Source organism: Melopsittacus undulatus, chromosome 10, assembly GCF_012275295.1.
Source record: "Melopsittacus undulatus isolate bMelUnd1 chromosome 10, bMelUnd1.mat.Z, whole genome shotgun sequence".
NCBI lineage: Eukaryota > Metazoa > Chordata > Aves > Psittaciformes > Psittaculidae > Melopsittacus > Melopsittacus undulatus.
In genome coordinates, this window is record NC_047536.1 from 8782931 (window position 1) to 8810396 (window position 27466).

Below are 27466 nucleotides of genomic sequence, written 5' to 3' on the forward strand. Positions count from 1 at the left end.
ACCCTTGATTGGAGCTGCAGAAGCAGCACTTCATGGGCATGGTTTGCTCGTTAGAGCACAGTCATTAATTGAGCAAGCTGGGTGAATCTGGAATGAGCTTGCATCCAGCTGTTTTTGTGTGTTCTTCTGGTAACTGCTGTAGCCAGCAATCAGTTACCAAAGTTCTCATCCTTAAATTTGAAGTTAGGCTTATTTTTCCTCTAAGTAAGAAAAGGGGTGAGAAGAGGGCCTGTTTCATGCTTCCTTTAGCTTGGAACCAAAGACTTTTCCTACAGACACTTACCTTTGAAGTCCAGAATCGGCATAAACTGACTTTAATCTGCTATTACAGCACTCATGTCTAAATAATTTGTGAAAAAATGTGGAAAGTGCATCTCTCCTGATGAGCGATGCTGCTTTTGTTTATGAGTAGATGATGATACTGGAGAAATAAGCTCCTTGAAGTATTAGGGTGAGTACCTTTTTAGAAAAGGCAAGCAGAGCCTGTGATCAATACCTACTTCAGCTGTTAGTGTGTATTTAACAGCCAATACTATCGCACTGCCAGTTTTAGTATGCTCTGAATTGTTGAGAAATAAATGTATTTTCAATAAAATTATATTCTGTAGTGATCTTTTCACTTGAAAGGAAATCACTTGGGGATGTGCTGTTGTGTCCAATGGAAGCGCTGCCCTTTGGTGCAGAGCAAGCATCGCTCAGTCCATTAATAGAACTAAAGACTTACATGCTCAGGGACTTTTCAAAAAGGTCAGACGAATTTGCTAAAGGTGGAAAGGCTCTGGATGCTTTAATCTGTTTTCATTTGAGCAATTTAAATAAAGGGGGCAGTTTCCTGTGCCTACTCCAAGGTCCTTCCATCTCATGGAAAGTAACAGGCTTCTGCAAAAGCAGGTTCACAGCAGAAGCTGACATCTATGCTCAGCATTGCTCAGAGGAGGCTGCCTTGTTTATGCTTATAATTCAGGCAATTTCAGTTAAATGCTTAAAGTTGGATCACATCAATAATCCTTGACCATAGCCTATAATAGGTCTATTTTTTTTCCTGAGTACATCCACAGGAGATTAAAATGGCCTTGAAAAGATGTAGTTTTAAGGCTACTTTGTTGAAATGCTCTCATTTAACAGTAGTGTTTTGTCTGGTTGTATGAGAGACACATATATATATATATATTCAGGATGCAATAAAGGCCTGCATAGTTTTTGTTCTAGGTTAGGAAGTTGAAAAATAGCTTTCTAATTACCTAAGAATGTACTGGTATCCTTATATATTATTACTTGTCTCTAACTCTGGAATATATATATTTTTCTTAACAAAAAGTCTACATTAAAGGTAGGAGTCCTTATGGCTGAGAGGCTGACAAGTGTTTTTCAAAAGGTAGCTTGATCTTCTGAAGTTGCCTGGGCATTATTAGTAAATGGTACAAAAAACATTAGATACTTTTTGTGCAGCTTTAAAGAAATCTTACTTGCAGATATCCAGCCTGTCCTGTGAACTATATCAGTATTAATCTGAACAGCAGATAATTAAACTTGTAGAATATGCCCAGCTTGTCCTTTGCTAAAGAAACCCCAAACCCTTGAATGCAGGGTTTGTGTTCACATCAGCCTTGTATGATACTCGTTTTGCCATCTCGTATTATGTACAAAGAGTGCACACAAGAGGAAATTCTTTGCATTTAACATCCAAAGAAGGATTATTCAGTGGTAACTGTGCTAATTAATGATGTAATTATTATCATTACACTTTTGTTACTTACTAAAGTATGTGACAAAACAGCATAAAATAAGTCCTTAATCTGAATACAGAAGAATAGGTAGTGGAAATATATTTTTTTAATTCTTGGATATGATTTGTTTCCTTTCCTTTGTAAGTATTGGAAAATAAATGGGAGCTTTGTTCAGCCTTTGATGAGCAGTGATTCTGCATGGTGCTTTTTCTCTCCCTGAAATCTTCCTCCTTGGAGAAGGCAGTTGGAAACAAGTTTTAACTAGGAAACTCACGGTGTGTTTTAGCCTTTCTTTCAAGGGGCTTTAAGCAACCTTGTCTATTGGAAGGTGTCCCTGCCTGTGGCAGGGGGTTGGAGCTAGATGAGCTTTAAGGTCCCTTCAAACCCAAAACATTCCATGATTCTGTGATGTGCATAATTAAATCTCCATGGAAACCAGAGGTGGGACAACAGATGCCACCTTGTCAGTGTAGAGTAGCAGTCTTCAGAAGAGATGTGGCATCGTATGGCACGGAAGGGTAACTGCATATACACAGGACGGGATATGTGGATGGGTGGTAGGGAAATCATCCAATTTAGCTGTAGTAGTCTTTGTCCTGTTTCCATGCTCTCAGGTAGTCCTAACATAGAACTCTCTCTCAACTGCTGTCATTTTAGGGTTTAGGTTTCGTCTTCCTCCTGTGTTTTGTAATCTCCATCTGGAGAACAGAGCTGTCAGTCAGTTGCTATAAACTGGTCCTGGGTCCCCACCACTCCTGCAAGTAACTGCTTTGATTTTATCACCTAATGCAGCCACCTAGGCAGGTTCCAGTCTCTGCTTTAGATTCTGTGGCTCTTTTGCACATTGTTTTAAGGCAAATTCTATCTTTCACATGGGGTGAAAATCAAATGTAGGGTTGGATCCACTGTTTTTTCCCCCCACTTGGTTTAGATGGTGTACTGTAGAACTCAAGCCTGGAATTTGCTTAGGCTGCAAGCATATGTACTTCTATGAATGAATTTTCAACTTTGTTAACTGGATTGTGGATCCAGAAAATGCTGCCTGAAGAAGAGAAGTAAATGAATGGTTTTGGTTTTCACTGGGGCGTTAAGCCACCAGTCTGCCAGACTTCCACCCTGTAGATGTTAAGTGTGCACAGTCAAATGTATGAACGTTAAAATGGGCCTACTACTTTTGGTACTCGCTGTTCGGGAGTACCTGGCAGCTCAGTGATGTGATTGTTTAGCTTCTATGGTCATCCTGATTTGGTAATGTTGTGATGAGTTGCTTTTTACTAATAGGAAACAAGGGACAGTAGTGAAGGAAGATGACTCCTGCTAAGTTGAAATACTGTAGCAAGTAAAAACCTTGTTTGTGGATGAAGAATCTCTTATGCTAAGGGCAACTGAAACATGAGGCGGAGGTTTGTTAGTCTGGGGTTTGGGTGAGTTGTTTTTGTTTTTAATCAACCTGCTTCAGAAATGAAATCTCATGAGACCTTGAGGATTTTTTATCCTGTGGCCATAAACTTTCCAGAAAGGACAAATATCCCCAAAAGATGGGCTTGGTGGTAGATAGAAAACAAGGTCTGCATTCTGGGGTAGTCTGGAGTGATGTTGGGGTTTCGTGTTTTTTGCTGTGTGACCTTAGATAGGATACACATCAACAAGTGGAGTACTTGACTTTCTGCTCCTAAATCACTGGTGTGCTGGTGCTGTGTATGGCAGGACTGACTTGGTGGCTATTAAAGAAGACGTTACCACTTACTCCAAAGACCCAGTTGAGAGACTGCTTTGCAGAAAGAAGCTTGACATCAGAGAAGTGATGAGAATGCATTATCCCACTGTTACACATCTGTCTCAGCTGCAGGTGCTTGGCAGGGCTGTGTGCCCACAGGTTTGCCTTGTGCAGCTTGCATGGGCAGACACACTTCTTGGAAGTTACCAGGGTATAGTCCTTGGGTAAATGAGTGGTAGGTTTTAGTTAGAGACTAAGATAAAACTCTTCTTAAATGCGAACCATGTCGAAAGCATCTAAAAATTGATACAGAAGCAATTTGTAGTGAGTGTGAAATGGTAATTCTGTCATGGAAAACTACCTTGTAAAACAGAGCTTAGCAAAGCAGCAAGTATCATTCTAAGAAATAAAATTTCTTAGATTAAATCTTTAAATGCTTGCTTATGCATCACCTGTTCCTCAAACCAAGCAATTGCCTTTCAGTTTTCCAAATGGCACCTGTGGAACATAAGATGGAGCTGTAAAATTAAATCATTAAGATAATGTATGTTTGGTATGTGTGTCAAGTAAGATTCCTATTTTCAGCTTTTACTGAGCTCTTTAATTTACTGATGAGCTTAAGTAGCTGAGATACAGTAATAGTGCATTTAGTTAATTGGCTAATGCGAAACTTTATCCCTGCCAATAACTGTGACACTGGAATAAATTCAAGATGTGGTGTTAAGTTCTGTAACTAAGCTGATTTAATCATTGGTCACTGTAAAAACAGTTACCAACTTGGAAGCTTTTTCGTTCATTTTGTTCTGGAACTTGGAACTGCTGTACGTGGCAAAGCGACATGGAAAGGAATGCCATGCTCACCTGCGTATTCATGAGGAGCATTAAACTGGTCATCTGTCTTGTGCATTCCACCTTTTTACACAGAACATGTTAAATTTAAAGTTTTAAAGCCTGACATAAATGAACACTGTGGTGAGATGGATCTGAAAATTGTGCTGACTTCTGCAGCTCCTCCTAAGCAGTTTTACTGTTGGGGAACCGTATGGATTTCTAGGATCTCTGTTAGGTTTAAAATTTTCCTAGGTAGCACTGAGCCACAGTGGTGACCTAAAAAGGTTTAAATTATGTTGAAACTAGATCTGAATCTTGATGGTGCTGACGCTTGTTTCTGTTGGAGCATTGAAATGCTTCCGCTTTTCCCTTACTGTCCTTCCTTCTGGCCCAGTAAATGGGTTAAGAGCTGCAGAAGTCTGGGTTTACTTGTAGTAAAGTAAATTCACTAGTGACATCGCCCAGAAAGTCTTCACCAGTTGCAGCATCATGAGTACACAAACGGTCTGCTGAGGAGGCTGTTCTGGCTGGCTTTAGTGCAGTTGCACCTAATCAGGGTGGAGCTGGCTGCATTGTTCAAAGAGAATTATCACCTCCACGCTTCCCATAATTCCAGCAGGATGAAAGATAAGGCTGCGGCTGCCTTTGATTTTCCTTTTTTTTCTAAAATGAAAATTGCCCTGGTGCTGGAAGTTCTCCGGGTGTGTTAAACGCAGACCAGATGTACAGCAGATGTCCCCGTCTGTCACTTCACCGAACCCAGAGAATTGGTGATGACCTTGTGTGGTTGGTCTGTGGCTGTGTGACAAGCTGGCACCGGCTCTGCCGCTCCCATGGCTTAGGCCAACACAAAAAGCAAAGCTTCAGTGTAACTGCCGCTGAGCCAGACTCTGATTTGTGCCTTGCTCAAAGCTTGGCTGTTAATGTGCAGAGAAGCACTTCCAGCACTTCCAATTGTAAGTTTTATGACAGGAGGAGCCTGCAGTAAAAGTCTTTAAATCCTTCCTTAGCAGTTCAAATAAATCCTTGTTATGCAGTGGTCAGAGGGAGAATGTTATTGAGGAGGAAGGGGGCTTCTGAGCCAGGACACAGTTCTTTGCAACTGGGAACATTAGATCTTACCTTATATTAAATCCACAGTAGCAAATGAGACTGGTCCATGCTGCTGGCATGGAGCAGCAGGCATATGCTTGCATCACAGCAATACGCTGGCATGGAGTTGACCAGTTTGAGGAACTTGCTGCTTTATGATTATCTATTGTGTCTGAAGTTTCCCTGTTAACTGAATTGAGGGGCTGATAGAAAAGGGTTTTAGTACTTTAAAAGTGAAGTTGTTTAGTTGCATTGCTCCTCATGAAGGGAGACAGAAAACACTGAGTTTGAGTGGTTTGGGGCTTTTTGGGGAGGTGTTCTTTTGGTTTTGGGGTATTTTTAAGTAAGCTCTGCGCAGCTTCCCACTGCATTTCCAGAGCTGTTCCCAGCTCTGCTGGTCTGCATACTGTGCTTATTTTGTTTTGCATGCGAGAGACTGTGTGGATGCCAGGCTCTCAGCTGTGATTGAGTTTTAACTTAAGCTATGCTTTGCAGAAGTCAAAAGAAGCATGTACTTTATGCAGCCTATCTCAAATAGAGTATTTTTCATGTTGCTGACAGTTTCCTTAATGGTTCTTGTCATAAGCTTCCAAGGAAGATAGTCTAGTTGCGTGCTGTAGATCGCACAGATTAAAAGTCAGTCCTCGCGTGCTGTGTTTTGGGAACTGGTAAATCTTTATCCTGTTCTGCACCCAGCTGAAAACGTGCATCTACCAGAGACAGGAGCAGTTTAAATTCTAGTGTAAACAGTGCTGACAAGTAATTGTGTTGATAACGTCTGTCCCTTGAAGCTGTTTCACCACAGCACTACTAGACACTGCGAGGCTGAAGCTAATGCTGAGCAGCCAGTATAGCTGCTGCTGCTCTTCCTACTGGATGTGGAAGCAGAATTCGTGGCTCCAAGATTCCTCTGATGGTGTGTGATAGAGACAGATGGGCATCATCTGGCCTTGGCCCTGCCTGGCAGCGTTCCTGCTTCATCTGTGGTTGCCCCTTGACTGAGGCACTAAAGATTTGAGGTGGTGAATCTACAGAGGTGTTTGCTTCCTTAGACGTTTTTGTCTGTCAGGAGAAGATGTGTTACATCATGAGCTTAATCAAGATGATTGAGAAATATTGTGCTTGTGCTTCCAGTGGGAAGCTGGGTGGGTAAGCAGGGCTCAGGAGTAAACACAGAGGTTTTGTAATCTAATATCAGAGGCAGAGAGTTAACACTAAGAAATAGTGTTGAGCTTTTGGTGGGAGACCAGTGTGGAAAGTTTGCTCTGAAAAATAGTATTTGAAATCTTGAGGCATTTGAAATCTCAGAGCTTTGCATTATTGCTCTATCTGACACCACTTAGCCAGAGCGTTTGTAACTGTCAGGGTTTGCTGTCTTGCTCTTGCAGCTCCGGGAACAGTGGAATTGTCTTCATAAAACCTGCATGAACTGATGGGAGACTGAAGTTCCCCTCTTGGTAGCTGGCTCTTGAATGTGAATTGCACCTCACATTAGACAAAATACACAAACGTGGTTTAAATTTCTGTGAAGGGCAACCTATGTTGTCACTGTGTGTCCCAGCACAAGGCACACATCAATGCTTTTGGTGATCAGAACAGATCCTGGATGAGTTGGGGTGTTTGGATCTGGTACCATCCGGGAGCAGATCTCAGAAGTCTGAAGCTTTTGTTTCTGGCTGCAATACTGCTGGCTTCTTTCTTCTTTGAAATGTAAGGGGTGATGAGTGATGAGCTGCCTGGAAATATAAAGCTCTCTTGATATCTTCTCAGTTCCTGTTGAAAATATGGGAGAAATAGAAAATACAGTGTAATAGCTGGTAATTAGAGTAATTTTTTCTCTTTGTCCAGCACATTCATACACCCTCATCCTCTCATGTGTTTTATATCTCATGCTGTGAAGCTTCTGGATTGACTCGGCAAAGATTCAGTGCCTTGTGAATGCTGAGAGGCAGGGAAGCATTGTGCACGTATGACTTGTCCAAGGCTGCCCATAATTAGCAGTGTAACTTGCATTTTATTCACTGTGGTTTCTTCTGTGTAATTAACTCCTTTTGGAGGAAGGTGTTTAATAGTTGAGGAGAGACCTGGAGGAACAGGGAGCGTGCACACCCTGCTTCTGCTTTGAGCAAAGCTTTGTGACATCCCTAGTGTCAGCACAGGTGAGCATCGTCTGGGGGTTCACAGTGCTGTTTGCCTGCTTGGCTTTGAGCGTAGGGCTGGCACAAGTGATTGATGGCACCCCCTTTCCCCAGAGGGACCACATATATCATCTAGCATGAGCACAGTCACGTCTGGCAGGCAGCTTATGTAGGAGTGCAAGCCTGGCTTTGAGTGATGGTGATCAGTCTGCTGTCCCCACTGGTTCCTGCCTTCTCCATCTGTTTTCTGTTTTCTTTAATTTTTTTTCTCCTTCCCCCCTTCACCCGTTTCCAGGTAGGAGAAAGGGAAAGGAGCCCCTGAGGCATGTCGAGGGATTTACTTCTCGAGCACAGCTTTGTTTTTGCTATGTTTGCTGCTTTAGAAAGCTTCACACCACAAGTTTATGTCTTGTCTGGCTCAAAATTAACTGGTTTGCTACACCTTTCTAATATGGTTTTGAGTCTGTAGCTTGGTGTTTCATTACACATCTGTTTAAAGGCATGTGACTTGAATTTCTATCAAGAAATGTAGTTTTTCTTGTAGTGTTCATTTACCCTCCCCAGTCTAGCTTCCTGAAAAAGCCTAAAACTGAACCTAGTTTCTAGCATTGCTTTTTTATATATATCCATCCATCCACAGCAGTTGGAAAGCTCATGTTTTTCTCAGTCCCACAGGTCTGTTACACTACTCTGAATAATCTCAGGACTGAACTGATAGATGCTTCCTTTAGTTTTCACATGAAATCTTGCTGCTCCTTCATTTCCTTGTTAGGAATATTTAAGTGTTCAGTAAAATATTTCATTTGTAGGTCTTTTACTGCTGTCCTGGGACACTTCCTTTCCCAAGCACTGTTCCTGCCTTGCAAAAAAGTAACCTCATTAAGAAATAAAAATGCTGAAAACTAGAAAGAAACAGATAATATTCTGCCATTTTCCTGCTGTGTTCCTCAGCTACTTAATGTAGCCTGTGCTATTTAGTGTAATTTAAATTGTCTGCTTCTTATATGCAATGCATTCCCCACTGTTTAGCTTTAGTTTTTTTCTGCAACTCTCCTTTGTACCGAGTCTTCTTCCTAGCACTGTTATAATTCAGCTATTGGAAGGATCACACTAGAAAATGATGCAAAGAAAATTATTAGGATGAGCTGTATCTAGATCTTGATACCAAGTTACAAGATACCTTATGAAGAAATTGGAGGAAAATAGGTTTAAAATGAGACTCATTTGATAGAATACTGCTCCCTGATTGTGGGGAGGGAAACCCTTGGGACTTACTAAAAGAAGCTCCATGGATAGTAAACTGTTGTTTTGCATTTCATTTGTCTTAGAAAAATACTTTGTTTGCAACTGATGCTCAACAAGCAAACAATATTGTAAAGACAATATTTGGGATCATTAGTTCAATTTCACTAATATTTAGTTAGCTTCTCCTGACTGTTTTCAAATAATCACCCACTGATGTTACTGAAATTGATACTGCTCAACCTGTGCATGTCTGCTGTTAAAGCAAACCAAACAGCACCTGTGTGCCACCTTCTCCTCGCTGGCCTCATCCTCTACAAGTTCTTGTCTGTGTCGTTTCCTTGATGGTTTATCATTTCTGTCCTTATCCCATGGAGCCTGGCAGTTGTCAAATCCCACCTTTTCCACTGAGAGCAGTTTCTGGAAATCTATCTTAACCTTCCCCATTCAGATAGTTTTGGTGATTTTTCTGTCCTTCAGTACTTCTCTTGGATGCTCCTGCTCCTTTCCTCATGGTTCATTCAAAATCTTTCTCATCTCTCAACACTTAAGCAGTTGTCTTCATCTTTCAGATGTTTTCCTAAACAAAACAAAGAAGAAGGCCAGTGAAAACATTACCAGATCTTGCCAGATCCTCCTGATACTGGTGTCTTTTCAACATGTTGATGTTATCTTCTAACACTTGCCTGTATCTGCTCTTAACTCATGATCCTGTTACTAGTGTCATTTCAACATTTTGAAACGTTTTGATGTTATCTTCTAACACTTGACTGTATCTGCTCTGAAGTCATGACCCATAGGGTCCCTCCATGTCAGCCTTCCCCAGTGCTTGTTTCTTGTTGTGTGTTGGACTTCATAAACACGTGCCGATATGCGGAAGCACAGAAAGGCATTGTTCTTGCAGCTCCATCCTGCAGCTGCTGGAGAATGCATGGAGTTCAATAGCTTTGGGCTTCCAGTCCTAAAATGGAGCATGTCCAGTCCAGATGTCTCCTTTACTGTGAGGGTGCTGAGGTGCTGGAACAGGGTGCCCAGAGAAGCTGTGGCTGCCCCATCTCTGGCAATGTTCAAGACCAGGTTGGACACAGGGGCTTGGAGCAACCTGGCCTACTGGAAGGTGTCCCTGCCTGTGGCAGGGGGTTGGATCTGGATGAGCTTTAAGGTCTCTTCCAACTTAAATTATTCCAGGATTCGGGGAACTGCATTGCCAGGCTCTCCATGTCCTCGGTGGGTTGTGTGTGCATGGAGACTTTTCCAACACACGCTTTGGCCAAACTGGGGCAGTTTCTTCCACCTGTTACAAGAGCAGCAAAAGGCTAATGCTACAAGCAACATACACTTCCGTTTCAAAGAAAAAGGAAGAAATTCACTGTTTTATTCTTAACACTGTTTTCAGAAGCAGGTGAAAGATACTTGAAGAAATGGAGTGGGAGAGAAGGGCTCACACAATACTGACTGATGGCAAAGGAGACATTTCCCCGAAGGCTTAAGTTTTTAGATCAGTTGCTGGAGGTAACTGGGTTGTAAGAGAGGACCAAATCTGTGGCCTCTCTTACAGGGCTACCATGTGGTCAGTAACTAAGAAGGAGGAAGATCTAATTCAAGACTGAAGCAGAGGTCCACCTGTCCTCCTCCAGAGGCTGCAAGCTTCTGATGTCTCATTCTGCAGTTGCATTTGCATTATTTAATTTGACAGTAAGCCCTTTGAGGCAGAAATATTATTCAATTTGATTATAGAGCACTACAGTTCATGGGTGTATAAACTAGGAATTAGGAATGCTTTAGCTGGATATTGGCTTTTAGTATGAGACTCTTCTGTTACCAGCTGCTCATACTCATCTGGTCTGCTTTGGAGGAGACAGCAGTACTGTGATCCACAGTGATAGCGACATAACAAACACAACAGCTGTTAAAAGTTCTATCTACATAAACATTTTCTGACATTCTGTTAGGAAACTGATTTAAATATCTGGATTTATCTGCATAAGCTCACTCCAAAGAAGTGTAGATAACCTTACTGATTCCACTGCTTTGATGGGAAACTGGGGGGGAGGGAAACAAACTTTCATAATTCAGGTTATGAAGACAGCCTGCAACGACTGGAGAAATACATCTTTCCTTCTGAAAAAAACCCACTTTGTAGTTTTCCAGGAGCTAAGGTTAGTAGGTCAGACAGTATTAGCTACCTCCAGGATCCTGGAGTACTCTACCTGTGAAAACTCGTTATATGCTGCTAGTTCCTACACATGGAACAGAAACAGCCTACTGCTTGTCTGCCACTGGTTTTAAGTCACTTTGATGTATTAAACAGTCCAATAAGGAATGCTTGACTACAGAAGGGGATATGAGCAGTGCTTTCATTTCACATGTGTAGGGACACCTGGATGGCAGATGTGGTGGATGGGTGGATGCTGGATTCAGATGAGACTTACCTCTCTGCTCGCCTGCCTGTCCAGCCATCTGTGCATCACTGCAGTCCCATCTCCTACCCTGGCTCCTGCTGCATCCAGGAGTTCCTAACTGATAGGTTTGGGTTTCTTCTCCCATGCGTGTTGAGCCCTAGGAGGTTCATTATGTAATTATTAGGACTTCTTACCACCCTAGCTATTGCTTCTGCCATTAACATGAATGGACCTTAGCAAGGCCTAAAAATTATATTTGGTATTTGTGCTCTGTGTATGATGTAAATAGTAGTGCAGTTCAAACTGGAGGGAAACAGTGAAGGAGGCATCTTTAAGGCAACTCTCTGGTTAGAACAAGTCCAGTATCCAGGCGGATAAAGAGCATCTGTGATCACTTTGTAGTAACCCTTCTGGCAGCCCAGGAAAACCCTTTGTAAGGCCACATAGTTCTCCCTGAGAAAGGCTGCTCTTAAGTTAAGCAAGGTCCTGCATCTTGTCAGCAGCTTTTTGCCCCTCTTTGGGATGCACTAACACCATCTGAATATCTGTGAGCTACTGGGGCAAGAACAGCCTAAATTATTTTTGGAGTCTCAATAATGTGCTGATCTTTTCCTTTTTGAAAAGTAGACTGTTAATGGTCTTCATATTTCCTTCTAAATAAATCTCTTGCCAAAAATATCAACCATTGCCGTCTATTGAGATGGGCAACTTTCAGTATTGCTTCAGAGAGAACATGCCTTCTTGGCACTTATAAAACTATTCATATTTTCGGGCAGGATATTAATAATTTCTTACTTATGTTGAAGTGATGTAAGATGAAAAATTAATGTGGATGTTACTTGCTCTCCCAGATCTTGCAAGCTGGCTGTGCCTCTGATGTGCATGGTCTTAAATGCACTCAACATTTTCTTTTGAGCTCTAGTTTACTTCCAAAGCGATGAATATAAACCTGACACTGTAAATACCTGTCAAAGCATTTCAGACTCCTGATGTTTGTTTCTGTGCTATTCTGACTACTCTTTATCATTTTTATTGCAGAAATGGGAAAGTCCTTTAATGTGGTTCAAAACTTTGATTGTAGAGATTCACATAGTGATGTTTATCTTTAGTGACTAAAACATGAGGTGGAAAGTGAAAGATTTGGGCCCTTTTGCACGTTAGGTTTTTTATGTGTCTTCAGTTTCTTATTATCCTTTCTGCTCCATCTATCCGTACAGCTAGAGAGAGATTAATGTTTCTTCAGAGGAGGTATAAAGCTTTTAGGGGATTGTTGAAGCACTTCTAATAAATGGTAAACATGCTAAAGACCTTTTTAAATATTGGCGTGCAACGCCAAGTTGCATTTAAAGGCTTAGTGCTTGGATAGATGGCTTGTTAGGCTGGATTTGGCTTTAGAGGCATTTGTAGAGTCACTTTCTTCCACCATCTTTCTTTCCAACTTGAAAGAAAAGAATTTATCACTGGGTTTATCATCAGTGCTGACTGTAGGAAGGATTGTATCTCCAGGGAGATGTTATTTGGGATTGCTGGGATCTCTGTCTCTTTAGTCTCTGCTGCTATTCTTGTGTAATGGAGAGCAATATATTGGGATGCTGTCTTGGGCAAAAGGGCAAGCGAGGGAGAGAAATGACCTGTTACAGTTCTGCTGTGGTGCTAGATATGGGGCTGTCAGAGCTGTATGTAGGAAGCACTGCCATGCCTGGGGACTGCGGGAAGTGCTGTTAACCTGCTTTCATAATTAATGTTTGGGGAGAAGAAGAGGGCCCTGTGGGATAAATTAGCATTCACTGAATGTACATGCAAACAGATGTAAGCTGAAGTAGAATGCAAGGAGAGCTGCCCACTGACCCATATTTCTTAGTGTCCTGTTCAGTCTGTCTGTCTGAAATGTTCATGCTCTGACTGCTAAGCCTAAAAAGGAAACAATTCCTGGTTTAAGTGTTTTACCACATACGCTTTTACAGTTTCATAATATACTGTGTAATGCACACAGTCCATCTTGTCTGGGCTGCCTCGTTCACCATTGTTCTAGGCTGGACCATGGTTGGCTCCCAGCTTGCGTGTGCTCAGCTGAGACTTGGACCAGTGAGGGCTGGGCTTTGCCAGGAAACTTGGTGTTTTGTAAACACTTGGGTTTGCTGTTCTGAGATTTGTTAAATGGTCAGCACTTCTTTGAAAAGCAAATGGAAGCAATCTAATGGAAGCAATCCCAGGGAAACAAAAAGCAATAAATGTTTGTGGTCACTTGAAAGGATTCAGAAGTTTATTATTGTTAGTTTCTGCATGGGAAACAGAATAAAAACTGGAGTCATTGCATGTGTGCTGTGCATTTGTCATTTGCTACTTTTAATTATGGTCTGACTTTGTTTCCATGCAAATATAAACTCTGGGGTTTTTTATGTGAAGAAGGCTTATGCCTTTATGTAGTTGTCAATGTCACCATCAGGAGTTCTTTGAAATACCCTATTTTCAGTGACTTAAGTCTCAACTTCTTAAATCTGAATGTTGTTCTGAGTTACAAAATTAAGTAGGTAGCACTTTGGTCCTATAAAGTCAGATTGTGTAAGGGCATGAGGTTTAAACCTTGTATATGAGTTTCGGTCTCCTTAAAGCATGTGTTAAGTGTCTGCTGTAGCACCAGGCACTGTTGGTCAACCCTGAGACCCAGTGCTCATTGTCAAGTGCTATCTGAAAACAGGTGAGCGCATCTGTGGCAGGGGGGAAAAGAATAACATCAAGGAAGGAGAAGGAATCTTGGAATTAAATACTGTTTTTGCAAAATGCTGCGCTTATCTGAGATGAGTATTTCTGATATATTGACACTTAGGCTTCTCAGTCATGTCCCTCACCCACACACACACTCTTTGCCGTAAATACATTTTGTAGTTAACTATAGAGATACAGTGTAAGTCTGCATTAAGAACTATGAAGAATGTTTAAACATTGCACTATTCTTCCATTCAAAAATAAACACTGGAGTAAGATTGAAGAGAGATGCAAGTCTGTCAGCTATTGTTGACTTCTTACCAGAAAAATAAGAGGGTCTGGAGGAAGGAAATGCTTTTTACTATCTCTAAGGATGTATGTGGAATACAGAGTGCTAACTGGAAACCCTAGTGTTTGTCCTGTTGCCCTCCTATCCTTGCAGACTAGCCAGGAGCACCTGATAAGCAGCAGTTTTGCTTCACAGGCTTTGATATTGCAGCAGCTGTGGTGTCTCGTTCTTGGAAGAGATATTTCAGCCTGATAACATGGGTGTAAGTGACAGACTGCATCTCTTCATGCTTCCCTGCCCTGATGGCAGCTGGGGTACTTCTGCTTTCTTGGAACAGCAGGGGCTCTTCATGGAGAGCATCAGAGGGGATGGCTTTCCAGCATCATACGTGGTGGGATCTTTAATTGACTTCAGTCCTGTGTACTTACCTGTCTTTCAGGAGCATTCTGCACTCATCACCCAGTTTCTATGACCATGGAGGCACTGCTTATTTTCAGCTGTAAACACACTTGAATTTAGTTCAACTGTTGAAGGACGCTTTGGGTCTGTTAGTGACATATAAACTATGTATTCAGGGGTTTCCAGGGTGAGAACTGTTTTCTGGGTTGTTGCTGCTCTCTCACTGTACTGTCCTTGCAGGTCCAATTTCAGCAATTGCTTCTCCCACTGCGAGGAGGGGGCTGAAGGAAATGGGGTTTTAACTCTTGTGAAGACAAAGTCTTCCTGGTGGGCACTGAAGCTTGCTCCCTTCTTTTTCATTTTCCTTTCAACAGAAGTTGAAATAACTCCTTACACAAATGGAAGAGAAGGATTTAACACAGTCGTAGCAAGGCTGTAATTCAAAGTGAGCAGGTAGTTGTAATCCACTAACAATATGTGATTATCTTTAGTGCTGGCTGTTACACAGAACCAGCTGTAGTTAAAATGAAACAAATGCTTTTGCATTTATTGTGAATGAGGTAACCAGTTTTTAAAGCTTGATGGATTCCTGATTTATTCTTTAGAGTGTTCTCTCTCTGACAGTTCCAGGCTTTCTGCATCTTATTTGCCTTTCTGCATATACTTACTCTGAGTTAAATCTTTTAATTAAAAAACTGTCAATTAAACTGTTAATTAAAAAAGGAGATGATGAAAAAATCTTTAGCCTCTTGAAACAGAGTGTCTCATTTATTGAGCAGGGAGTATTGCTGGCAGCACAGAGCAGAGATCCAGATGCAGTGCGGTCTCACTGCACCCTGGTGTTGGGATAACGGGTGTCTCGCTGTACAGCTGCTTTGACTGTGGCCTTTGGCAGATGTCTGAGTTGGGTGTGAGTCTCCCAGCCAGGCACATGCAGCACAGCTGGAGGGAGGAGTTACCAAGGAGCTTGGGCAGAAGTTGTGGGGTGCTCAGGGGTGAAGGTGAAATAAACAAGCAGGAGGAGGTAGCCCCTCAGTTTTTCAAAGAGGTCCAATCAACTTGGAGCCCAGAGGAAGGGAGTCAGTGCCTTGAAGAGGATGGAAAAAGATCAGGATTGCCCAAAAGTGAACCTCAGCTCAGGAGATCCTCAACAAAATAACCAAGGGGCACCTCAGTAATTTTGTGCTATTGCCTATTTTTGACTCCCCTTCCTCTTTCTCCCCTCAACAGTTGCTCTCGGTCGTAATCAGCCCTTGAAAAAAGAGAAACCAAAATGGAAAAGTGATTACCCCATGACGGACGGACAGTTGCGCAGCAAGAGAGACGAGTTCTGGGACACAGCACCAGCTTTCGAAGGTCGCAAGGAGATTTGGGATGCCCTCAAGGCTGCTGCACATGCTTTCGAGAGCAATGATCACGAACTGGCACAAGCAATCATTGATGGTGCAAACATAACACTACCACATGGTAGGTTCATCTAAGATGGATGTGGACTGTGAGAAGTGTAACAGTAGGTTAAAGCAAATGTGGTTTTAACCTGAAAATCATTGAGACATGTATGCAATCAAATAGCGAACTTGTTCCTGACATGTGTAAAAGACATTCTGTATGTTCTGACTTGGGTCTCCTGGGAAGCAAAAAAGGATGATTTGAAAGATACGTACCTTGCTTTCTGGGGTAACTAATCTTCTTGAGATTGACTACTCACATTGCCTCTTTGTTTCTTTTTATATTGGTGGTGTCTAGGACATCAGTTTCCTGAAGAAGTCACAGTTGATGATGTGTTTATCTTGAAAGGGGTGGATTTGGGGATCTGTGTGTCTTTTTCAATACCAAAGTGTGAAACACTGCTGGCAGTTGTGGCTTAACATGTTCTTTTCCCCACTCCTGTTGAGCAGTGAGGATCTCTGAAGTGTCATTGAGATGTGGAAACTTCCAGTGCTGCAACACAACCTGGCTTTTCCATAATTCATGGGCAACCTATTGTGATCTTCCAGATCATTGTTTGTTTTCAAGGAGGCTTATGTTTTGCTGGTTTGACTGATAATGAGGGAGCTTTTGTCTAGGGCAGTTGTTTCTGTAGTATCTGTAGATCTAAAGAGAAGTTTGTCAATTATTTTCAGAACCTGCCAATGTCAAGGAGATCTCAGGTCTCTTCTTTGACAGACCTGTTGGAGGTCTGTACACATTCTAGGCTACATCCATTGGATGAATAAAATAATGTCCCTTCTATAAGCTAATGTGGTTATGGAATTGGGCAAGACCCTGGTAATGAGCTATTTCGATGGCATTATGTGTATGGTGTAGATGTTGCACAAGTGTATGTATGAACAGCGCTTCCAGGGAGAGCTTAAACTTATGGCATCAGGTCATGCAGAGAATTTGTTTGACATGTCCGGTCTCTGCTTCTGCTCATTGGATTGGCATAACAGCTGGTAATGGTGGAGGAGGATTTTATTCAAGTGGGAAAGTTAAAGCAATTCAGGCCTGCCTGGAAGTTTGTCAGCCCCAGTCTCTGTGGGTTCTGAGGAGAAGTCACTTGCGTGTTGGTGTTCCTCACAAGAAGGGAGGATGTGGGACAGCACTCCTAAATTGTGAAAATAATGTTCCTTAGTTTCTTGAATAACTGCTTATTTGTAAGTGTGTTACAGGCTTTCAGTCCCAGCAGTTTCTGACTTCAAGCAAAAATCTGAAACTGGGCAGAGAACTCCTATTTCTTCTCTTTAGGCAGCCTGAGGAATGTAGGATGGATGCCGTGCCCTGGAAATTAGCCTTTTAATGTAATTGAATGTAATACTTAAGGGGGAAAAAGTATGTGAACTCTTAAATTAGTTTTTTCAGCAGGCAATGTGCTTGGGGTCCTGCCTGCTGCTGGCAGACCGGAGCCTTTCTAAGGCCCACATACAGAATATTGAGAATACTTCAGAAGTGAGTGGGGAAATCAAACTTGTATCAGAGGCTCTGTTGGCCCAGCCCCACCTGGCCTGAGGCAAGATTCCAAATACAGAGAATATTCGGAGTATTTATCCAGAATCTCAAGTTTAGTAGTGATTATTGTACCCACAAAATTGCATTATTTATCTTTTCTTCAACTTTCCGCTGGTGACACTTGTCTTGTGCATCAGCTGCTTGCATAGTTTCCTATGTAATGTAACCTTCCCACTGTGGAGAAAGCTACTTCTTTCAGAAATTCCAGTATTTCTTGGCCATCAAGCATTGTTAGTGCCATGTATGAATCAAAGCCTTCCATTATGGGGTTCAGTAACGCCTGTTCTCAAGAAACCGAGCTTATCTCCAGGCAGGTAGAACAAGCAAACTGTCCTTGTTCAGAGTGACACCAAATACCTCTGTGGTTTTGATTACAAAACCTCACTTTGTGGACAATTTAAAAAGAAGGGAAAATAGCTGTTAAGAAATCCAGCTGCTGCAAAAGCAGTTACTCTCCAGTCTTGTGCTTACCTGACTTACAGTTCTGTCTAGGTTGACCCATGTAACTGCTAAGCAATGCTGTACCCCACGTGGGGTGATCGTTCCTCCCACCCTGCCCTTGGCTTTCTGTGGGGACCTGGAGCATGGCAGGGGACCTGTGTCACCTCTGAAATTCATCTTTTGTACCTGTTTTGTCTGTAGCTGTTAACCTGGCAGCAGCTACACATCCAGGTCAGGCTGTGTCTCTGTAGCAAAGTTAGGATGAGAATCAAAATGCTTGCAGAGGCTCCTGAAATAGCACCTAAATGTCTATGAGCAATTTTGTCTTCTGCTTCACCAGAAACCCTGGCAGAAACTGCTCGGAAGTGCTGGAGTGCCTCTGTGGAGTTTAGGCTTTGGTTCTGCAAATGGGAGGAAAAAGGAAAAGCTGCTGTTCAGGTTGTGCATGAAAATACTCTTATTTCCCCAAAGAAAGCAACCAGTTAGGAAGATGGCATGGAGAAATTAAGTCAATAGCATTTTTTTCTAAGTAAATAATCTGACAGTGTAGCTGTAGCATTTTTGTACGTGAAAGCTTCTATTTGTGATGGGACAGACAAGGATTGGAATCTTCCTTTGATTTCTTAGCCCACCAAAGAATCATGATTCCTAAGGAAAATCAACATCAACTAAGATAAAATCCATTAACTCTCCTGAAAAACTAGAAAATTTTAAACTATTTTTTTCCTTTCCCAAAGGAAGAGATGTTCTGCAAAATGATGCAATAGTAGGAGAGTATGGCACTTCTTCTCATTTATTGTCTTTGTGCAGAACTGAGGCTTAAAAAACCCAAACCATACCTGTACATCTACATTATAACTGTCCCAGTGTGCTAAGCACATTTGTATGCATTCAAGCCGTGTATTACTTACAAAATTAAACCATGCGGGAAGTGGAAGAGTGGGAAGAGGGGATGAGGGAATGAGTAAGGATTGACAGAGGTTTGCAGATACAGATTCTGGCCTAGCTGATGCTGCAGAAATAAAATTGCCTTTTTATTCCAGAAACATGTATAAAAGGAAGGAAAAAAACACATCTCTTAGCACCGTGTTCAGCCAGGTCTCTCACTTACTTAACCGGTGTGAGGAAGCCTCTAACCAATGTAATTTTTCTAATGGATGCCTTTTGCTGTCTTCTGCGGTTAAAAATAGCACATAAGAAGCATTAAATAAATAAATAAGCTTGTGGGATGAGCTTAGCACTTCTCATCTATCTTGGGTGCCTCCGTGGGATGTGTTTTAAAAATAGAAATAACGTTATCGCCAATTTATACTTTTTTTCCCCTGATGTCTTAAAGTAGCACATCCTCGATATTTTATTAATGAGTCCATTTAAATTTAATGAAGAGCAGTTTTACATACTTATTAGCTATCGGAAAGGAAATGTTGGAGTGTGTAGTATTTTATTAGGGTCTGCACCAACTGTTAGTATTGAGCTGAACTTGCCCTGAAAGTGGTTGGTATTAATTGGAATCTGTCTGGGGCTAAGCGGAGTTTTTAAATTTCAGGATGAACATTTAATTTTCCTGTAGCAGAGTTACCGGTATATTGGATTTAACTCCTTTAATGCTGTTCGAATGATAAAAGGGCCTCTGTTAAGCAGTGGCTTTGTGCTGGAGAGCAGTCAACTTCTCTGTGCCTTAAAATACAGCTCCTGTAGCTCGCAGCATGCTTTTTCAGTGAGTAGTCTTGCAGAGCTGGCTCTTTGTATGCAAGCAGAACTGTCACATTTACTGCATATAATCCTTGAGATCATGAAAAGCAGGGCTGTATTTAGCTTAAATGCTGGAGAAAAGTAGGTGAAATTACTGAAGTGTTCTTTTCTGTGAATAGAGCATTTTCTTCCCCTTTGGGTGAAATATTAAACAGAAAACCATAAAAATAACCCCAAACCAAAGCCAACAGCAGTGGTATAGAGGAAAAGCATGCTTCCCCTCCGCTGTTTATCCCACTCCAGTCCAAACACAACTCCCCAGTTCCAGCATTACTCTTTTTTTCCCCTCTTGAGCTGTAGCTTTATATCACACTGTGAGATTTGCTGCCTTCAGGCCTGATGTTTCCCTGCACTAAAGAGCAGCTTTACAGGCTGCGCCTGCAGTTGTGCATCCCTCTGCACTGCCTCCCCTTTGTGTGTGCTGGGGTTTGCGAGGCTGCTGCTATCTGAAAGGACACGTTACATCACATCAGGTACCTGCCATCCTGTAGTGCTCAGCTGCACTGCAGTACGACACCGGGGTTCAGCAGGCTGTCAGGATGCATGTGGTCCTTACTGGTCAGGTTTGGGGCTGGGTTTTTTTGTTTTGTTTAGTTTCATTTTAGTACTTAGTATTATGTGAGCATTTTCAGTTGTACTCAGCAAAGAAAGTGACCCTTTGCTATGCTGAAAAGTCCATTTTTCTCTGTAAATGAAGGATTTCAAGTGGTTGCTCAGGACCTTGGGAGTGTAAGGTAACAAGGAGAGAAGGTGATAGCTAAAGCTGATGGAACAGTATGATTATGGGTGAACAGGACAGCAGCCCATAGCACGGGTGTGTTTGGCAAGTTGTCAGTGTCGCTTTTAGCACTAATTGCATTCATTGTGTGAGAAGGCCCAAGGAGGTGTATATACTACTTAAGTAAATCACTATAAGCACTGGAAAAGTTCTGCTCCCTGCTGCAGCCAGTATTTCACCTTCTCTTGTTGGTCTCCAAGAAGAATTATTGAAGGTTTTTGGGAAACAAAAGGAGTGCCTGTGCCCAGAAGTGTTTGATAGGCACACGGGTTATTGATGGTGGGCATCAGTGTGCTGCTTTGCTGCCTAGTGCTGACAGACTGTTCATCTTACTTTTATTACAACAGTGTTTTATTAACTTTGTTCAGTGGATGCTATTACCTTGTTTCCATCCTTACTGAGATTGTTCTAATGTTTATGGAAAATTCAGGCTGGCAGGTTTTGCCTTTCTCTAACTTCTTTTCTACAGTAGTTTTGTGGAAATTTTAAATACCAAGATAGTGCTGGTGCACAGGATTTGCCTAAAACATTTGTCCTCAGTGTCTGGGACTGGATGGTCAATCCAGTCTGCATTGGTAGTGGAGGCAAACCATAAGCAAAATACCGTTTTCTTCTTCCATGCACGGCTGAGGAACACAATAGTAATGGGAAAGATGAGCAGTATATGCCATCAATGTAGGATAGTCATCCCAACCAGCCTCATCCTTACACATAGGGAAGGTAGAGGGTGTACAAATCCTCCTTTGCACAAGAAGACCACCTGAGGCTGCATATGACTTGGAGTGAGGGATGGGAGGAGTGGTCGTGGTAGTTTATTTTTGTAGAAAAAGGAAGAAAAGATGAAAATAGCATTCAGTGTTTCTATTGAAAAGGAACCAGGCAGCTCTCTGTCCTGGAGAGGGAAAGTTAGCACCCAAGTGCCAGTAGTCCTTTTAAGGCTGTATCAGCCATTAATAGCTATGCCACTTTGTATTAATTTAATAAAAGGCATTATATGTCCCAGGCATATACAGTGGTTTGTATTAAAGCCAGGTCCTATATCAGAACAGGGGTTCTTTATACCATCCATGAATGAAATCAGTTTTTCTAAATCAAGTTGAAGCATGGTCTCTAATTCAAATGATTAAGAGATTTTATTCTGTTGCAGACTTTGTGCATCACCTTTTAGAAAATACACCTGCTGTGGCATTTTTACCTGTTAAATGGGGATATCTGGCAAACCTGGCTCCTTTATGAATGTTAAGGCTTCTCATGTTGCATGCTTGATCTTTATTAACATCCGAGAAGTGCTGCATGGGAGTGCCAATGATGAGATGCTACTGTAAATGAGCTTTCTGCAGTGGGTCCTCTGTAGCCATCTCATACACTGATTTTTCCAGGCTCTCAAAACAGTAATTGCTAAAAGCGAGCTGCCAGCCGTAAGTGGAAAAGGAAGCAGTGTAAGGTAGTCTGCAGGCTCTCAGGAGTTAGTCTTTAAACTTGTACAATAATTTGCATGTATCTATGACAAAATTGTATAGTAGACATTTAACACTAAGCATTTCATGTATGTATCCTGTAAAATAAGTAGCTCCAGAAGTGAACCTCTCTGATTTTTGCGGTGCCTTTTGTGATGGCTGCACTGGACTTCACTGTTGTCTTGATGAATCTGTGGTTGAGAGAATCTGTGCAGTAAATTTTGCCATGGCATCTTTAGCATTTAAATTGAATCTGCTTCTGTAAACTGCTGCCTGTTAAGCCACAAGATCCTTGTGGGGTTTTTATCCCACCCCTTCCTGCAAGCTGCTGTACCATTACGTAGCCTTTGCTAGGAGTTGAGGCTGTAGGAATTGCTCTTCTCAGTAGCTCATTTGTCTGAAGAGGCTTTTTAATTGGTATTGACAAAATATGTTTTCTGTAATGTATTACATTGTCCACACACACGTGAAACCTTGTTGAACAATGTGCTTTTGTGTGTGGATGCAGAATGCTCAGTCAGGTTTCTCTAATGTCCCTCTAAAATGCCAGTATTCTGGGGACTGTGGCTGTCTAATTTTAGATTCCAGCAGTTAAAAAAGCTTTGGGAGGTCTGACTATCAAAGTGTGTCTGTCAACACGACCAGCAGTAGTACTGAGATGAGCATGCAGGCTGTAAAAGTTAAGGAAATTCTTGAATCTGTGAGTATCATAAAACTTACAGTTGCCACTACTAGCTTTATTCTGTCTGGTTTTGGTTGAGGGCTGTTCTGCTTGGTTGGGTTTTTGTCTTGTATGAAACTCTGCTCAACAGAGAGAAACTCAGTCTGAGGAGAGCATTTTCTCTTTACTTAAGCAAAAATATACCAGAAGTAAGGGATTAAACCCCAGAAATTTCTGGCATCTTGCAAGGAATCAGCCTTGCTGCTGCTTGCACTGAGAACATGAGTGTGCATTAGGAGGGTGCTTGTATTTTGGTTTTACTTCTACACATGAATATCTATTGTTTAAAAGGTGTCGACACCAGTTTCCCTCCCTAGGTTTATCTTTGCTGAAATGGTGAGTGAATCCATTGAGTCCAGCTTTTACCAGATTGCACCCAGGCTGTTTTGATATTCTCCTGCCTCCATGTGTGCACAGCACTGATAGATGCTCTGGACAATGGATGGGGTCCCAGCTTCAGTTGTGCCTCTCTCAAGTTTTGGCAGCTCCAGTTGTTGCGGTCTCCCCATCACATTGCTCTGAAGCATGGACATGACATGAGGATGTGACAAGTGTTAAAAGAAATACTACTATCCAGCTGCTGGATGGGTACCTGCTCTGGGCTCCTGCAAAGCCATGGGGGAGATAATTAATCTTCAGATTCCATTTTATGGAGCAGCTTCATATGTGCTCCTTCTGCCATCCCTGTCCTCAGAAGCTCCTGCTGCCGAGAAATCTCTGAAATGCTGGGGCTGTTTCACTTCTGCTCAGACACAGTAATTCCTTTTTCATGAGAAGATTTCATCTGAATTGGGGATTTTCAACCAGTGGCCTCCAGGCTGTATGCTCCCTGTACAGACCCTGAATTCAGCCTGCTACCCAGTGGCTGCTCGGAGACAACCAGCAGCGTGGCATCTCCTCCTACTCTGCCACCTCTTGCCTCTGGTTCTCCGCATTTTCTCTGTCCACCATTGAGCTGCCATGCCAGAAGGGATGGTTTATTGCTCTTCAGAAATGCCTTTTTCCAGAGAGCCACTTGAGCATGCAGCGCTGCGGAAGGGCAGATGCAGTGCTGCCCTACTGCATGAGCAAAGTCCTTATACAGGTCCCTTTGCTCCATAGTTGTCACAGTTGAAGACTGGCCAAGTACAAGCAGTTGTCTGGTAAAAGCAGGAGAGTTGTTTATTTTTTGCTTTTGATTCATGTGAAATTTTAAAAGGCAAAAATCAATTATAACACCAATTCCTTCAATTTCTGTTGTCCTTTGGTAAAGAAATGGAGGATTCAGATTGTAGACACAAACTGCAAAATGTTTAAACCTTCTCTAAAGCCTTGTTTCTCATTCTCTTTTACCACTGTTGTCATTTGGTTTAACAGTGCTGTCAAGTCTCTAAAGCCTCACCACATGACTGTTGCACAGTTGGCAGCTTTAGCTGTATTTTTCTTTTAAACTGGAACTTCAAGGAGGAGATACTCAATTTATAAATACAAGTGAGAAAGCAGCTCTTCCTGGCTGAAAATACAGCACATTATTTCAGTTCCTGGGTGTTTAAAAGCATTGTTTGTTTACTGTCACACCGACAAAGGGCAAGTTTGTAGCATTAATTTATAAACTATAGTGCAGTAGAAATACCTTCGTTCATAATAACTGTTTTGGAGCTGAGAGTTGAAAGCTTTGGAGAAACCTTTGGTTTGGATTTTATTTGATTTGTGAATGCTCTTGAGTACTCTCCCCATTTCCCCTTTGAAAGCTTTCTAGGGAGAGAGGCAGGGAGTTAATGTGAATAACCTCATCCTGCATTAATGGAGTCTCACAAGCAGTTGTTTTTCCTCTTCAGCTCTGTTTTGTCCTATCTTTGCTCTGGTTTTTACTCTAAAAGGCCCCTGGAAAGCTGAGTGTTACTGTGAAGATGCCTATAAAAGCACAAAATAAACTGAGGAAGAGAAACCTTCTTTTTGTGTGAAGCAGTATCAAAGTTTTCCTAAATAGCAATGCCAGCTGTTGCTAGTTTCTGTCATTTTATATAATTCCTTGGATTGTTTTTGCTTGAGTCAGAGGAGGGATGCAAGGGAGCAGGAAGGCAACATTGTATGACAAGATGGGGCTCCTGGTTTGCCAAGTCCCCTCTGTAGAGCTGTTAGGATTTGGAGGGGAGAGTGTGCATCCTAACAGGGGAATTACTGATAACTGGTGACTTTGGAGTGTGTGGGGTGTTCAGCATTTCTTTCAGGTATGAAGCACAGTACAGAAGAAAGCAGAATGTGTATTTTCTCTTTGGTAAAGTGGAGTTGGCTTCTCAATACCGAACAGGGCTGTAGACCCTGAATGCTTTAAGGAGCAGAGCAAGATGCCTGCTTCCCTTTACACAACCTTATTGTTCCCCTTCCACATCTCTTCATGGGGCTGCAGGATGTTAAGTAGGGTCAGTGAACATTTCTAGATTTAAAATCTCCTTTGCCACAACATTGCTTTCACATTTATCAGTTCCCCTGTCCAGTTGTATAGCTGTGAGCACCTCCAGGAGGACAGATCAATGGGTATTGCAGCAGCAGGAGCAAGCAGGAGCTGGGAACTGGGCAACTGTTAGTATGGTTTTGCTGCTCAGAAAACATCCGTGCACCCACAGACTCAGAAGTGGTGGGAAGGAACCATTTATGAAGGGCCTTTACTTTCACAACCAATGACTTGCATGCATTTTGGAAAGAGATAAACCAGCATTGATTTTGAAATGCAGTGCGCTGCAGAGGAACCCTGTCTACTATGTACCAAAGTGATCCTTAAAAGCACCATTAAATGGATTATTGATTTCTGTTTGGTGGGCTGGGTGTGCCTCCGGGTTTCTGAAGAGCGTTGGGGTGTAGCCTCTGTATCCTGAGAGGACTGTGCTCCACTGTGGTGTGGTTAGAAGTGAGAGGAAGAGATGCTTGGAATATTATATATTGCTAGGTTGTCACCTGCAGCTTGTGGCTGAAATAAAGCCATGCGTTTGCTATGGCATTTTTCATTAGAGAAATGCTTCATGCAAAAGTGAGCTGTTCAAGAGATTACCTGATTGAAAATTAGAGAAATGCCAATAACTTTATTTTTAATTGGAGAATTCCATGAAAGAAGGCTATGTCTGCAGCGCCTACCAGGAAGTTCTCCATAGGGTTGATGTTCCTCATGTTCTCAAGGAAGCAGTCAGATTAATGTTTGGCCAATATTCATGTTCTTCCCACATTGCAACCACTGTGCATAGCATGTGGTGGAAAGCTGAGCATAGAGGTCTGTGAGCAGAGAATGAGGGGGAATGACAATAGCTAATCAATGAGACAGTTGAAGATAATAATTGGAATTGGGCTAATGTATCACTGCTGGAGATGCTTTTATTCTAATGGTACACCCTTTTCTGTTATCTTAATTTTGTTTTCTGTTCTCTTGGAAATTCCAGATCATTATGTGGGATCTCCTGCTCTTTCCTTCCATTTGCTTAAAGATAGCATTGCTTGGACCGGTACCCAGACATAAAGGAATAAGTATATGTATTCACAATGGAAAAAGCAGCTAGTGCTGCTTTAAAGCAGATTACTACTGTGGAAGATGAAGAGATCCATTCAAATTTGGGAATTGCTTTAATTTTCTTACCTTATAGCCTTCGTTAGTGCTTGGAGCAGTGAGATGCATATAAGTCCAAAGCTTCCGGCTCATGTGTGTTCCATAGGAATATTGCATGCTCTCTCTGCTGTCCTGAATACAATGTGTTGGTGGTGCTAGTGAAGGACACGTTACGCTGTTGTGCTTCACTGGCTTTCTCCTAACCTTGAAACAGGGTCTGCTTTCTCAGTCTCTCCAGTCCAGAGCTACAATTAAGGTGATGCTTTCTGTCCTTTCTACTGTGATTAATACTTTTAAAATAGATGCACAGCATCCTTTCTGAGGGATGCTGAATTTCCATGTCTTCTTCAAATGGAGCGTTGAATCAAATCACCAGGATGTAAAGTAGTTGTGTCTGGCTGAAATATTTGTTTATCTAAGTGCAGGTTAGAAACTATCAACCCTTCAAATAAAAACCCACTTATGGCAACATCCTACAGTTGTTTTCCTTAAATATTTTTAACTTCTGCTCTTGTTTTTCGAAAGGTATTTTAGGGAGTTTCATCAACATAATTGCTTGGACTCTTCTCAAGTCTCTTCTCCTGGTAGCATATGCCTGTCTGCTTCCTGTCTTTGGTTTCAATGTGCCTTTTTGGGTGCAGTGAAGATGACTGTATAACACTGTTTTCAGACCTGCATTTTGGTTTTTTTTAACCATTAATGTGTGACCAGGAAAGTGCAGCTAACTCCTTTAAGGAAGAGCAACAACTACAAAAAACTCCACAAGACTGACTCTACGTGATGGCCATTAAATGCACAAAATAAGCCTGGACTCATGACAAGAGAATGTTTAAAATTCTTCATATTAAGAAGCCGCAGACTGCTTGTTGATCTGTGTGTTGCAGGTCTTTCAGACAGTATCACATCTGTTTTGAATGAATAATATTCTTCTGGTATCTGATAGTGGTCAGGACCTGATATCTAGTTTATTAAATACTTCTCAGGAGTGGATATGAACTCCGTCACTGGCCATTTACAGCACTGAAGCTGGATATCTGCTTCATCTCCCTTGCTGTCTTCTAGTAAAATGAGAAAAAGAAATATGAAGTGTTTAAAATATTCCTCATTGAAAATTTCAGTCTAAGCCAATGAGGGCCCCCTAGATGCTGCCTTCTGTGTGAAAAGGTGACCTTCAGAGGTGGTATTGCTTGATACTGTAATTGACAGAGTGTT

General features: G+C 41.9%; 1 protein-coding gene across 1 annotated transcript in view; it reads left to right on the forward strand.

Moving 5' to 3' along the window:
- The window catches only part of UBTD2 (ubiquitin domain containing 2), a 56800-nt gene that overhangs the window by 14254 nt on the left and 15080 nt on the right, over positions 1-27466 (forward strand). Inside the window, exon 2 of the mRNA XM_034066855.1 lies at positions 15774-16010. Coding sequence (XP_033922746.1) covers positions 15774-16010 — 237 coding nt within the window. The remainder of the gene's footprint in view (positions 1-15773; positions 16011-27466) is intronic.